The sequence below is a fragment of the Triticum dicoccoides genome, chromosome 7B, assembly GCF_002162155.2.
Source record: "Triticum dicoccoides isolate Atlit2015 ecotype Zavitan chromosome 7B, WEW_v2.0, whole genome shotgun sequence".
NCBI classification, from domain to species: Eukaryota; Viridiplantae; Streptophyta; class Magnoliopsida; order Poales; family Poaceae; genus Triticum; species Triticum dicoccoides.
Genome location: NC_041393.1, coordinates 658,881,162 through 658,895,388, shown reverse-complemented (window position 1 = coordinate 658,895,388; position 14,227 = coordinate 658,881,162). Strand labels below are relative to the sequence as shown.

Sequence of the window (14,227 nt, the reverse complement as noted above, 5' to 3'; positions counted from 1 at the left end):
AGTTGGGGCCTTCTATCCCGCTGATATTGATTTCCACCTGAACCTTGCCGCAATCCGGACACATGATGACCCTGGAACGAACTGAGGATGAAGATGAAGCCATGTCGATCTTGTTTGAGTTGGGTGCGGCCCCCATGCAGAACCATCTCTCCTATAAATAGCCTGTGAGGCCATGGCAATGGCAGGATCCTCAACGTTGGACCCAAAACAGCTCCCTGCCATGGCACATGTTGACAGGGTCAATCCCGTGCCGTGTACATCAGTCTGAACTCTCAAGTGATGGTGCACGCGTACCCGCAACATGCAGCTGGGCGGCACTCCTGTGCCCTACTAGTGTACGTGAGCCCACGCTGAATATTTAATAGCAAATACAAGCACTGTACAGTGCACCTCTCTGCAAATACAGTCTATATACGGTAGCGTCATGCACGCTTGGCACCAATCGCAACGAGCGCTGACGGGGGTGATTCCGGCTGCAGGTAGCTCAGCCACCAAAGACCATTTTCGTTATGTGCGGCACCTACATAATTTATAGCGTGTTGTAGCGTGTTATGTGGGCCGTCCTATAGCATGTTAACGGAAGATTTATAGGAAACCAAGTTATAGAAGATATACTTTCCCAGATTTGGTATGTCATTAATAAGAGAAATATTTAGCGTGTTAAACTGCCACCCATATTTACGCTGTTTTCCAAATATAGATACTAAATTTGGAATGTGGTGCAAAGAATTAAAACATTCGCTTATATGTTCCTATTTAAATTTTACGTTTGTCCATTTTTGTAGCGATATGTATGTATATATACGGATGGTGCTAGGACACACCAAACATCTTCCATTGTTGCTTGTAAGAAGAAGACATACTCTTACTACCGTGAGGAGCACTACTCAAGCACCTACCATTGCATTGCGCTAATTAGATGAAAAAGTACATGAACTCCTTCTCTGCATTTACCATACTCTGTGGACTTCTCATGTACACTGTGATCCATACACAGTGTAAGTGGCTATACACCCACGACTAGTATTAGAAAATACACTTTATTATTTTTGTGAATACCTTTTCTATGATAGAATATAGTACTACATATGTGTTGTGGTTGAATCTAGAGGTGCTTACAGATTCCGAAGTCAGAGAATTTTGTCTATGATTTTGGTCGTTTCTTTATAGCTCATCAAGCAATTGCTTTTGAATACATTAATGATTTCATGTATTCTGTAGGCCAAATCATGGAAGGTCAAGAAAATGAAAAGATCAATTTACCTTCTGGATTATGCGTCTATGAAAAAGGAGATCCGTTGTGCAAAAAGAAGTCATATTGTTTCTGCTGTTTAGTGACCAACAAGTGGTATGTTAGAATGGAAGTTTGCGAGAGTGAATGCGTAAAGCATACTTCATCTGGCATAGACGCTTCGCAGAAACATGCTCTATCGCCCTCCCATTTAGTAGACTGAGAAGTAGCACACTGTAGTTCTCTATGGCGGGAATCCCTGGTGTTCCTCACTACATGGTGGCTTCCCTTCTCGCCACCGTCATGAATAAAATATGATTTCCATGCATTGCATGATGAGGCCGTGCAGTATCTGTAGTCTTTAATGCAGAAGTTTCTGTGTATCCATGTGATTTGACTTAATATTACCAATATAAAATGAGGAAAATTAATAAATAACCTCATGAGAAACTGTACAGCATATTCTAGTTTACATTTAAGTATATCATGTATTGTATAGTGTCCTATGACATGCATATATACTACCATGTCCACAACGTGATCAAGAATTTTGTTGTTCATGCGTGTGATACATAATAAAATATTATACAAGTGCACGGATCACAACAGTTTTCGAGGAAATTATTGCAATCAAAATTTATTGATTCAACACAAGAGGAGCCAAAAAATATTTATCTATACCAATATCAAAAGACCCAAAGGAGCATATCCAATTAATCTCGGCCTTCAAATCATGTCACTTCAATGACCTAGACTGCTTCAATGTCGAGCGCTCAACACGTTTAGCGTGCAGTTAATTGCATGTCAAATATAGTGCTAATCACATAATAACACACAAATCATATCTTACTTATTATCTGCATGCACTTAATATACTTCCAATTAACGTGCATTGCCCGTACACATTAACTAGTAAGCTCTTAGGAGTTTGTCAATTCAACCACACCTGGAAACAAATACTCGCTCTAGAGAATTTATTTATAGCAGATGCGTTGGATGGATTATAGTGCAAATTGCAGAATAATAACAAAATTAGTCATTCCCAGCAATTGCCAAGAACAAAAGCGACTTAAAGAGAGAGAAAATAATAAAAAGTGTAGGCATAGGGATGGATTAATTGTGGATCCTATCTAATCTCTACTATTAAAGGAGGATCTGCAGTCGTCGTCGTGATGGTTCGACCGCAGCCCCACCCTCGATCGCATCCTGTTGCTAACACGGCCCATGAACGAGATACATCGCCACCAACTCAGCCCACGATCACGAACCGGCCGAAGAAAAACAGTCTCAATCCACGAACGACGTCCACTCCATGCATTGACCAAAAAAGAAAACCACGTCCATGCCAAACCAAAAAAAAGACACGCCCGAGCCAAACCAAACAAAGAAACAAGTGCGACAGCTCCATCGCACGTCGCTAGGAACGCCAGTTCGTCGCCAGGAACGCCAGTTTTTCTCTCGCTGGACCCATACTCGCCTTCCGGCCACATCCGCCGGAACGGAACCAGTCCGGCCACGTTGCCAGGAAGCCAGTTTTTCCTCTCGCTGGACCCATACTCGCCCTCCGGCCACATCCGCCGGAATGGAACCAGTTCGGCCACGTCGTTCTCACGCCAGGTGGGTGAGCTGCGGCCTCTGCTGCCGCCGGAACCAGCAACCTCTGCTCCCTTCTCATGGTGCAGCCTCTGCTCCCGTCTCATGGTGTTGCTCACCAGGGCCGTCGGAACCAGCCACCTCCGCGCGCCGGCTGTTCCTGCACCCATCTCCTCACGCCGCAGGTACATCCTCCTGCCACCATCCTCACCATGGTCTGACAGTAACTGCAATTTTCAAATAGAAGTTTATGACAGGAAGAATTCCAAACCAGTGTGTTCTCCCTTCTCTAAGAAGGTAATCCATATAGCAGAGGAGACAAGCAAAACCATAAAGGATCTGGAGTCTGACTATAGTTGCATATATAAGTTATAACTTAGAACTTGGTGTTCATCTAAAATTACTGAAACTATCGGGAAAAATGCAGATAGGTAGCAATAAAGTGATATATCCAAAACCTCTATATGGCTCTATGTGGATGCTAACAAACAACGATCAAACCACGCAAAAAAAACGATCAAATAGCAAAATTGTAATGTCATGCAAGTTCTGGGCAGGACAGTATACAGATTTGTAAAATGCAAGTGGATTTCTCTGAGAAGGAAAGCATCTGAGCCCTATAGAAGTTGCATCATGTGGTAAAAAGTACAAAGAAAAGAAAATAATGGTGAGCTCTCGCCTATTTTTCCATATTTAGCCTTCTCTGTCGCGCCTTCCTACCCGATCTTCTATAGCAACACCTACCGTGGATGTCATATTGCTCGGTCACCTGGAGCACTCACACCATCCCAGAACATTGCGGTCTCGCTCCCATTTACTTTCTCTCCCAGGTCCGGATCCTCCTAGCCTCCCAAGTGCATTTTTTTTGTTGTTGTGCCATCGTGTCACACTTGCTATTAGTGTTTAACAATGACCCCATTGTGATATATAGATAGATTAGCAATGCTACTGCCCACATTAAATTTCCAACTGCAACTTAACAACCACCAAGCTTACAATATCTTCTCCCTTGATGCCCAATAACCTCAGTATGTGTGCATCACTTATTCTATTTGTCAAATGCATCCAAACATAACATATGTTTAGTTTTTCACCAATTAGCTATAAACATAAACATTTTCTTTCATTACCTCCCTCTCGGCCACCATGTGCACTCTTTCTCCATTGGTAGCCCTTGTCTTCAACTGCACAAACGACACGAAAATTGGCACATGCATAGTGACATACGATGTCCTTTCTATGTCAAATATTCGGTAAATTGGATGTTGAATGATCCCATTAGATGTATTTCAGCCATCATAACTGTTTTTGCATTTTCTCAACATCTTTTGAGCGAGAGATTATAGTGCCAGCTACATCAGTCGGTAGATAAGTCTTCTCAACGGACAAAGAAAAACTTAAATCAAAACTCTACATAACCGGATTGTTTACACTGAGCATTACACAGTTTTGAATTTCAGTATGTGGTGTCTGCTTGTACCTATAGTTCTGCATCTCTGCTACATACATACAGCATATCCACCATGGTTGTTGAGCTCGCAGTCAACAAGGTCCTAAGTAAATAAGCATTTTTTTGCGGGTAAAGTAAGCATTTTCTGCTGATTGCAAGCATGCCATCGATCAGATGACTGATGTGACTACGTGAGCAAGCACATTCTGGTTCTTTTGGCATATGCAAATGAGCACTTTCACAAATAGAAAGCTGAAATAAATTGCAAAAACAGAAGAACTTACACAAGCATGTTATTATATGCGTAATATGTAATCCAAGAGATCAAGCAAAAAGAATGCAAACAAACTCTTTGCCTGTCCTTCCACTGAATATTATGAGTGCATTAGTAGCAGTATTAGTAATAGATTAGAGTTGCCTGTTCTGAACTTATGATAGCATAAGCCGCCTCTTGTGTTTTCATCACACAAGGGGAAACAAACAGAATTGTGTGGATAATCTGAAGTCACGGGACTTAACAGGACCGTGGTAAAATTGTGTGGTGCGTAAAGCCGGCAAGGCCAGACTCTTGAAAGACTCTTGCAACAACCATATAGCTAAATAGAAGACCAGGTGGATAATCTGAAGACTGAAAATAAGGTTTATTATATCAGGCAAAGCAAACAGATTTGGCACTGTATTACGCACCCACTGTCCAGATACATCATCCTCTGGACTTGAGTAATAGAATTGTACTGTCCAAAGAAAAGCAGGACATCCTCTTTTTTTTACCAAAGAAATATACAGGTTCAGTGTAAGCTGACGAGATCCTCTGGACTTGAGTAATAGAATTGTACTCCGCATTCCAGTGCTCCGCATTCAAATTGAATTACGATGTTGCAGGAGGAAATAACAGTAATGGGGATTAATTTGGCTAATTAGTAGTAATGCAGTACAAAAGCCTTAAGAAGTAGCTAGGAGATAAAAGACTATGACCAACACAACTATACAATTAATTTATAACAATCTTATGCAAGAAATTAAGCATAGGCAATAGAATGGCAAATTTGATTGAGAAGATATGACCTCCTGGTCAGAAGACCGAGGATCTTGGCATACGGTTCCATTCATTCATCAATATGAAGGTTGTTCGCCCAGAGCCATCCCATATGTGGACCTAAATATAAAAAAGGACATGTGATCGAAGAAAAGAAAGACAAAACTTTACACATTCAAGCGAAAATAATCAGAAATTACCAGCTCAGACTCCAAAGCCAGAATCTTGTTTGCTCTTTTAAAGTTCTCGGCTGAGTTGTCCTGATATGTTAAAAGTAAAAGTTAGAACAACACCGTTTTCTGATTAACTGAAGTGAAATTCATGCATGAAAACATATAGATCCTTTACAAAACCAACACTGCTTTCCAGCAAGTACACCCAATGCAAAGAAATCACAGCAACTGCAGAACGTTTCAGAATAGCACTTATTCCCCCAATCTATATTGCTAATATCGTCATAATTATAGTAACCATCTAATCATTTTTGTAATGCAAAAGAATGCAGGTAATAAGAACATAAATCTATAAGACATAGAGATGTCACAGGACAGAGGGCATCTGTATGATAAAGGGAAAAGAGGTATGTGTATGCCACTCACATGTCTCAACATAAGGTCTTCAATAAGCTTTCAGAACTTAGCCTAGCTTAATTTTATCAGTTGTTGATTATGAGAGGACACCAAGATCACAACCCACCAATACACCCCGGCCACCATCTGGTTTCTTCATACGTGAACAAACGGACACCACTGACTACAGTGTTTCGTCTTCCGACGATGATGATAATGTGCACACACATGTGACTATGATGGTTCCCATAGCCGGCAATCTCACAGCCTTTCAGCCAGTACAACATGTGCAAACGTCAATCGGTATCGACCTTACACATGAAATTTTTTCAGCTTGCCTTTATACATTTGTTAACCTAAGTGGTCCACAAAATGGTTTTTCAGGAAATCACTCTCGTGAAGCCACTTACTATGATCACCGTGTATCACTTCAAGGAACACAAAGCAGCATTGAGCATAATATCGGTTCAGATATAGAGGTTGGACTCAGCACCTCACACACTGGTCTTGAACACACTACTTCAAATGCAATCATTACATATGACAAAAAACAGAAAAGGCGAGAACAATATAGAGCACGGCGGGATAGACTAACACCTGAAGAGAAGGAGACAATCAATGCACACCGCAGAGCAGCTAGGAAGAAGAAAACAGACGAGGAGAGGAATGCCCGTCAGAGAGAAGCCAGGCAACGGATGACACCAGAGGAGAAGCAACAAAGTAACACCCTTAGAAGGGCGGCCTACCAAAATATGATGGTCGAGGACAAGCAAGAGAGAAACAGCTGCAGAAGGGCGTCCTACCAAAATATGCCAGTCGAGGAGAATCAAGAGAGGAATTACTGCAGAACGGTGGCATACCAAAATATGACAGACGAGGAGAAGCAAGAGACAAACGCCCGCCAAAGAGCACGTGTGCAGAACATACCACCCAAGGAGAAACAAAAGATGCTAGCTCAACGCAATGCAATACTCGCGGCGAGGCGCAACATCCCTTGCGCTGAATCCATCGCAATGCCGCGCCCAGATGCAGCTGCCTTAGCTACGCCCAACCTGATGTCGACTACTCATGCCAGAGACCCCGCCGCTTCAGCTCCGTCCCCCCAGTTAGCGAGTAAGGCTGGTTACAGCTTCGAATCTGACGGTAATCCTCCCATCTTTACTCTACTTGTTATGTCCATGTGAGTTGGACCAGTATTTACCAGCTCCTCAACCGTGCAGGCGAGTACCTTAGTCGTACCCTGGATGATAATGAGGCCCCCGATGAACTCATAAATGCCTCGCAGCAAACCAATGATCAGCGAATACATGAAAACCAGAATCAAGCCCATGAGCAGAGCCAGGAGACCAGAGCACAACATAGGGCTCACGAGCGAGCTCACAAACAAGCTATGGCGGTAAAGAACATTCAAGGGAGTGCCGGAAAACGAAGAGTGCACAAGAAAAGCATAGTAGAAGGTGAGAGGTCAGCGTTGCTTGATCGTCGTAATGCAAGCTTTGCAGCTAAGCGGAGGTCTCCACACCCAAGTACCTTGCATGTTTACAGAGCAGCAACAAGCTCAGAAACACCGCCCACAGGAGCTGCTTCACCGGCTTCCTCCCCTTCGTCGAGCACGCCGTCTTACACCGTCGGGACCAATGGTAACCCTCTCACCTTTACTCCCCTCCCGGTGACCACTCACACTAAACCATTACTTACCGGCTCAACAATGTTGTAGCTGACATGGACGCCTTCCTTAGCGGCATCATGGGCGATAATGGACTTTCCGGTGACCTCATGGATGATGAGTACTACCTATTTGGCGGTCAAGGTACTCTGAGGCGTCTTTCGCTGCCCGTCCCTCTATATTATTGGTTTATGATGTGCATCCCATCGTGACTTGTTATATCTCCACAATGCTTCCAGCATCCGACACTGATAGCACGAACCTTGATGAGCTCGTAGGATCCTCCAACACGGGATCTATCGACCTAGATCCTTTCGACTATGTCTACTCGAACATCCCAGACAGCACGCACATCCTGAAGCACGCGGCAAACTGCGACCATTGCAAGGCCAAGAAGTTCCAGTACGAGACTAACGGCTTCTGCTGTCGGAACGGGGAGATTGAGCTAGCTGAACCCAAGCCTATCCCAGAGCTGATGAGGTTATGGTCAAGCGCGGATGCAGACTCTCAGCATTTCCGAGAGAGCATTCGGTTCTTCAACGGGCACTTCGCCTTCACTACCCTTGGCGTCAGCCTAGACAACAACTACACAAACATGAAGTCCGGGGTGTACACGTTTCAGGCACATGGCACTATGTACCACAAGGTGCACTCGTTCGGTCCAAGATCTCGCCCTGAACATTTGTAGTTGTACTTCTACGACGACGATCCCAGCTTAAACCATCGCAAGGAGGCCATCAAGCAATTGGACCAGCACGTTGTCAACAAGTTAGTGGACGTCCTTAGGGAAAACCCCTACTCCCAGCAGTTTAGGAGTTTGGGTGCCCACAAGCAAAACCTCGAGGAGTACCGGATAGACCTCAACATTGACCAGAAGCTAGACCAACGAAGATATAACAGACCCGTGTCATCCGAGGTGGCTGCGATTTGGGTCGAGGGAAGCGATCTTGCAAATAGGTTCAACCGCAGCATTACACTCTATGGGGACAACAACGAGAAGTATAGTATACATGCCACAGATGGCTGTTATGACCCGCTCTCATATCCCCTCTTTTTTCCAAGGGGGGAGCTTGGTTGGCATCCAAATATCCCTAAGCACAATGTCCCTTGGGAGGTTGCACAACAACCAAGAGGAAACCGTGATAACGATTCAGGTGCGCCTGGTTGGTATGCTTATATGCCAGAAAAAGTTCTCTATCCTTCCATATGGCACCTAACCTTCTTCTTTCACGTCTTTCCACAGAGGGGAACGACCGGTTGTGTGTCTCTGTCAGGGACTACTACTGTTACCGGCTACAGACGCGCCCTGCGATATTCAACCCCATACTACACGGAGCACGCCTATTTCAGCAATGGGGTGTCGACATGTTCATCAAGATTGAGGGATGTAGGCTGAAGTGGATCAGGGACCACCAGAGAGAGATAGGTGCCGATCTATACCAAGGCCTTGTGGATAGCATCGCGGTTGGGGAGATGCGAGCGAGCGCTGTTGGGAAGAGGATCGTGCTGCCAGGGACGCATCAAGGAAGCAACCGAGGCATGAAGCGGAGGCAGATGGACGCCATGGCACTGGTGCAGACATATGGGAAGCTTGACATCTTTTTGACTATGACATGCAATCCTAGCTGGGAGGAGATACTAAATGAGCTGCTTCCTGGCCAGACACCCCAGGACCGACTAGATCTTGTCGCACGCGTGTTCAGGGCCAAGCTGGAGACCATGAAAGAGATGTTCAAAAAGCACATCCTTGGTGTTGTGGTAGCGCATGTGTATGTCGTCGAGTTCCAGAAGAGGGGCCTCCCCCATGCACACTTCCTGCTGATCATGAATTCAAATTATAAACTCGTGGTGCCAGAGCAGTATGACCGCGTCATATCTGCAGAGCTCCCGGACAGGCATAAGTATCCAGAGCTCTATGCCATGGTCGTGAAGCATATGATGCACAGCCCATGTGGCAATCTTAATCCCAAAAATGTTTGCATGCAAGACTTGAAGTGCAAGAGCAAGTACCCACGACCATTCAACCAGAACACCTTACAGGGGAAGGATTCATACCCGGTTTATCGACGGCGAGACGATGGTCGTCAGGCTAAGGTCCGTCGTCAAATGCTGGATGATAGATGGGTCGTGCCTTACAACCCTTATCTATTGCGGATGTTCAACTGCCACATAAATGTCGAGGTGTGCTCCAGCATCAAGGCCGTCAAGTACCTTTACAAATACGTATACAAGGGTCACGATCGAGCTTCATTCAGCATTGACCAGCCTGACGACAACGGGGTTGTAGACGAGATTAAAAGGTACGTTGATGCAAGATGGGTTACTCCACCAGAGGCGATGTGGAGGATATTCGGCTTCAACCTTTGTGAGAGTTTCCCGTCGGTCCTACAGTTGCCACTTCATCTCCCTAATATGAATAGTGTCACGTTCAAAGCAGGAGAGGACCTGACCGATGTCGTCGCCCGTGATACTGCATCTAAGTCAATGCTGACCGAGTATTTCCTCGCTAATCAGCAGCATGTGTGGGCTCGGGATATCCTGTACAAGGACTTTCCGGGAAGTTTCACATGGCAGAGACAGAAATACTGGAGGCCGAGAGAAAAGCAGCACCAAGTAGGTCGAATCGTGTCAGCCCATCCAGCCGAGGGGAGCGGTACTTTCTGCGAGTGCTGTTTAACCACGTACCAGGCAAGACATCCTTCGAGGACCTGCGGACCGTGGACAGAGTGCTATGTGATAGCTTCCGTGAGGCTGCCGAGAGATTGGGCCTCATTGAGGCTGACAACACGCTTGACAAGTGTCTTACAAAGTCAACACAGTTCGTGATGCCAGCCTCACTCAGGAGGCTCTTTGCAACTATCTTGGTATTCTGCGAGCCAGGTGACATGTGCGGTCTATGGGATAGGCACCTAGACGCGATGTCTGATGACTACCATAGAACACACGCGTGCTCAAAGGAAGTGGAGCAGATGGTGTTGCTTGACATCAGGGGCATGCTACAGTCCATGGGCAAAGACATAGCGTTGTTCCCTCTTCCGGACATCGACGAGACCTATGAAACTACTCGAGGTGAGGCCAGAGAAGTCACCGAGGAGTTCGCCATCGAGGTTGATGCAAACGACACTGATTTGGCGTCCTCGCTAAACCCTGAGCAGAGGCTTGCATACGACGAGATACTGGCAGCACTTGATGCTGGTGATGGTGGTGTATTCTTTGTCGATGGCCCGGGAGGCACCGGGAAGACCTTCCTATACAGGTCACTTCTCGCAAAGGTTCGAGGCGAGGGCAAGATCGCGCTAGCTACAGCGACGTCAGGCGTCGCGGCTTCCATCATGCCTGGAGGAAGGACAGCCCACTCGAGGTTCAAGATCCCACTCAACATTGAAGATGGGGGGTCGTGCAGCTTCATGAAGCAAAGTAGGACGGCCAAGCTCCTGCACATGGCTTCACTCATCCTATGGGACGAGGCCACCATGACGAAGCGGTAAGCGGTTGAGGCACTAGACAATAGCATGCGGGACATCATGGGCCGACGGGACCGACCATTCGGGGGAAAGACAGTCGTGTTCGGTGGGGACTTCAGGAAGGTGCTTCCAGTCGTCAGGAAAGGGTCACGGGGTTAGATAATCGATGCGACCCTGCGGAGTTCGTACCTTTGGAAGGGAATGCGCCAGCTAAGGCTCGTCACCAACATGAGGGCGCATAACAACCCGTGGTTCGCAGATTACTTGCTACGGGTAGGTAATGGGACCGAGGAAACTGACGAGGAAGGCAACATAAGGCTCCCCGAAGATATTTGTGTGCCGCCAACAGGAGACGGCGCTGACCTAGAGAAGCTAATCGACCATGTATTTCCTGCACTGGACGACAACATGGTTGATCCAAATTACATGACATCTCGAGCGATCCTCTCCACCAAGAACGACAACGTTGATAATATAAATACGAGCATGATAGAGCGCTTCCAGGGCGAAGATAAGATCTACCACAGTTTTGATAGTGTAGAGGATGATCCACACGGCTACTATGCCCCCGAATTCCTTAATAACCTGACTCCCAACGGGCTGCCTCCGCATGCACTCAAACTAAAGATAAATTGCCCCGTTATACTATTGAGAAACATTGATCCAGCTAATGGGTTGTGTAACGGCACAAGGCTTGTGGTCCGGGGTTTTCAGAGGAACGCCATTGATGCAGAAATCGTGCTAGGACAACATGCTGGTAGGAGGGTGTTCCTTCCTCGGATACCTCTCTGCCCATCCGATGACGATATATTCCCTTTCAAGTTCAAGAGGAAGCAGTTCCCTATTAGGCTCAGCTTTGCCATGACAATCAACAAGGCGCAAGGGCAGACCATCCCAATTGTCGGGGTGTACCTACCGGACCCGGTTTTCTCTCACGGTCAGCTCTACGTCGCATTGTCTAGAGCCACAGCGAAGAGGAACATTAAGATTCTCGCCATCAAGGACAATGGCAAGGGTAAGGGCAAGGGTAAGGAAGAAAGCAAGAATTCAAAGAAGCGAACAAGATCTGAGCCCTTATTAACGACCATGAAGAACATAGTGTACAAGGAAGTCCTTAGCACATGAAGTCGCCGGATCAAATTATAGCAAGTCAAGGTAAAGTATGTTCATTTCTCATCTGCCCGTCCTATACCTGTTTAAGCTGGAAATAACAAGAGATAGCGTGAAATTTCAAACAGATGCAGGAGGAAGATGTTTATACAGTGACTTGCTAAAAAAGAACAAAAATACTAAGGTGTCGTATTTCTTTCTAATGCATATGTTTTTTAATATGGTAATAACCCGCGGGATCTAATATCATATATAGCAATATAAAAACTGACTTAAACTTCAATTGCATAGAATCTCTTGTTAGAAATACATGGATAAGGAACTATGTATCTGATAATTAATGAAGAACCCAAGCTGAGTGAAGCCATCAGTGATCTTCTAATATCTCTACTATCTCAACTATTAAAGGATGAGTTTTTCTAGGCGACAGATACTTCGATATGAAGAAAAGGAACATAATCTGTTGATCTGCTTTTTTCTGTACCTCTGTGATAAGATTTAGCATGCAGCTGTCCTTAATTTCTAACACGTTCTTAAACATCAATTTCAGGCCTCAAAATTCAATGTAGAAGGTGATTCCAAAGTACCATGTACAGGATTAGAAACATCAACCTTAAGCTATTTGCAAAAAGATTCAGGCCAAGCTTTGCATTCGATTTTTACAAATGGTACATCAGTATGAGTGTCACCATTGTAGAGTACTGACTTTTATGTCAGGTTACCTTGCATAAATCTGTATGATTCTGCCATTGTGTTTTGCTTTGTTGAAATGCATTGTGGGTGTGTACAATTCAAAATTTGGTCAGGATTGGCAGATGGATCAGGAAAGGTTTAATCCTCATCTCACTAAATAAACAACCTAATCCTAACTGTATACCGATACTACTCATCTAGCTAGCCTTATACTGCAACCACAAGTTAATTTTACTCCTCCCTAATTAACAGTACTCCTGAATGACAGATATAACTACTCCTGAGTGACCAATACTACTGGAGGAGTACTCCTTAACTGAAAAGATTTAACTTAATTAAAGGAAAAGGCTTCAGTTTATTTTTATTAACAAAAAAATTTTAGTTAATTTGAGTTAACACAAAAGGTTTCAGTTAATTACTACTGGAGGAGTAAATTAAAAGGTTTAAGTTAATTAAAGGAAAAGGTTTGAATTTATTTTAATTAATAGAAAAATGTTTCAGTCAAAGTTATAGTTAAAGTAGATAATAGAATGCTCCTACTGTATTGAAAAAGAAGAGAGGGAGAGAGGACACTACTGCACTTGCTACAGAGTCTGTAGGGGGAACTACTCAAGAAGTGCACTGCACTACAAGCAGTGCAAGCAAGCAAAATTGCAAGCTACTGCTGCTGCAAGCAAATTCTGTTAAAGCAAGTTCTTCCTACTGCAATTTAGAGCAAGCACAACTTGTAGAATTCACAACAAAAAGGTAGGACAAGGAAAGAGCAATGGTGGATGACTGAGTGATGCTAACAAAACAAAAAATGGACAACCTGCACAGGTTGTAAACAATTATCCCTCTGAATGAACGAATGAATGAAGCTCGTGATTGATTGCAAGAACAATTCCATGAATGATCTTAGCTGAATTTGACTAAATTGTCTTAGCTGAATTTGACTGAATTATTCAGTCCATGGATGATCCAGTAACAATCCTAACAAAATCCTTAACTGAATTTGACTGAATTATGCACAAACATTATTCAATCCATGTTAAAGTTTGAGATTTCTACAGTTTTATCTTGACTAAATTATGCATCAGTAAGTTGCAGCAAGCATACCATGGAGCATAGCAGAGCATAACATGGAGTACCTTCCATGGCGACCCAGGAAGAAGCAGAGTTGGAGAAGCATGTCCATGTCCATCCGGGAAGCGGCACATCCTGCCTATTTCCTTGGCCATTGTACTATTTCCGGCGGGGGCGTAGGTGGAGGTGCAGGGCGAGGGCGTAGGCGGAGGTGGAAGACGGCCGTCAGGCTACTCCCTTTCTCCTCTCCTCGCTGCTGTAGTTGGTTGCCCTTCCATGGCCTCGCCCTGGTCATGGAGACGGGGTCAGAGAGGGAAGGAGAAGAGACGGGGGTGGGTTAGAGAGAGAGA

General features: G+C 44.9%; 1 protein-coding gene across 4 annotated transcripts in view; it reads right to left on the bottom strand.

Annotated features, from left to right (window-relative positions):
• Positions 1-2,341: 2,341 nt before the first annotated feature.
• LOC119337060 overlaps positions 2,342-14,227 on the bottom strand; it is a 12,727-nt gene continuing 841 nt past the window's right edge. Inside the window, exons 2-6 of one of the 4 annotated variants that reach the window (XM_037609163.1) lie at positions 13,911-14,164; positions 5,511-5,570; positions 4,962-5,430; positions 3,955-4,008; positions 2,342-3,051 (exon numbers count right to left, since the gene is read on the bottom strand). In XM_037609163.1, coding sequence (XP_037465060.1) covers positions 2,362-3,051; positions 3,955-4,008; positions 4,962-5,132 — 915 coding nt within the window. In that variant the 5' untranslated portion in view covers positions 5,133-5,430; positions 5,511-5,570; positions 13,911-14,164 and the 3' untranslated portion in view covers positions 2,342-2,361. Of the gene's footprint in view, positions 3,052-3,954; positions 4,009-4,961; positions 5,451-5,510; positions 5,571-6,844; positions 6,961-13,910; positions 14,165-14,227 lie in introns of those variants that run through there. The other 3 variants (XM_037609162.1, XM_037609164.1, XM_037609165.1) reach the window with 3 other exon arrangements.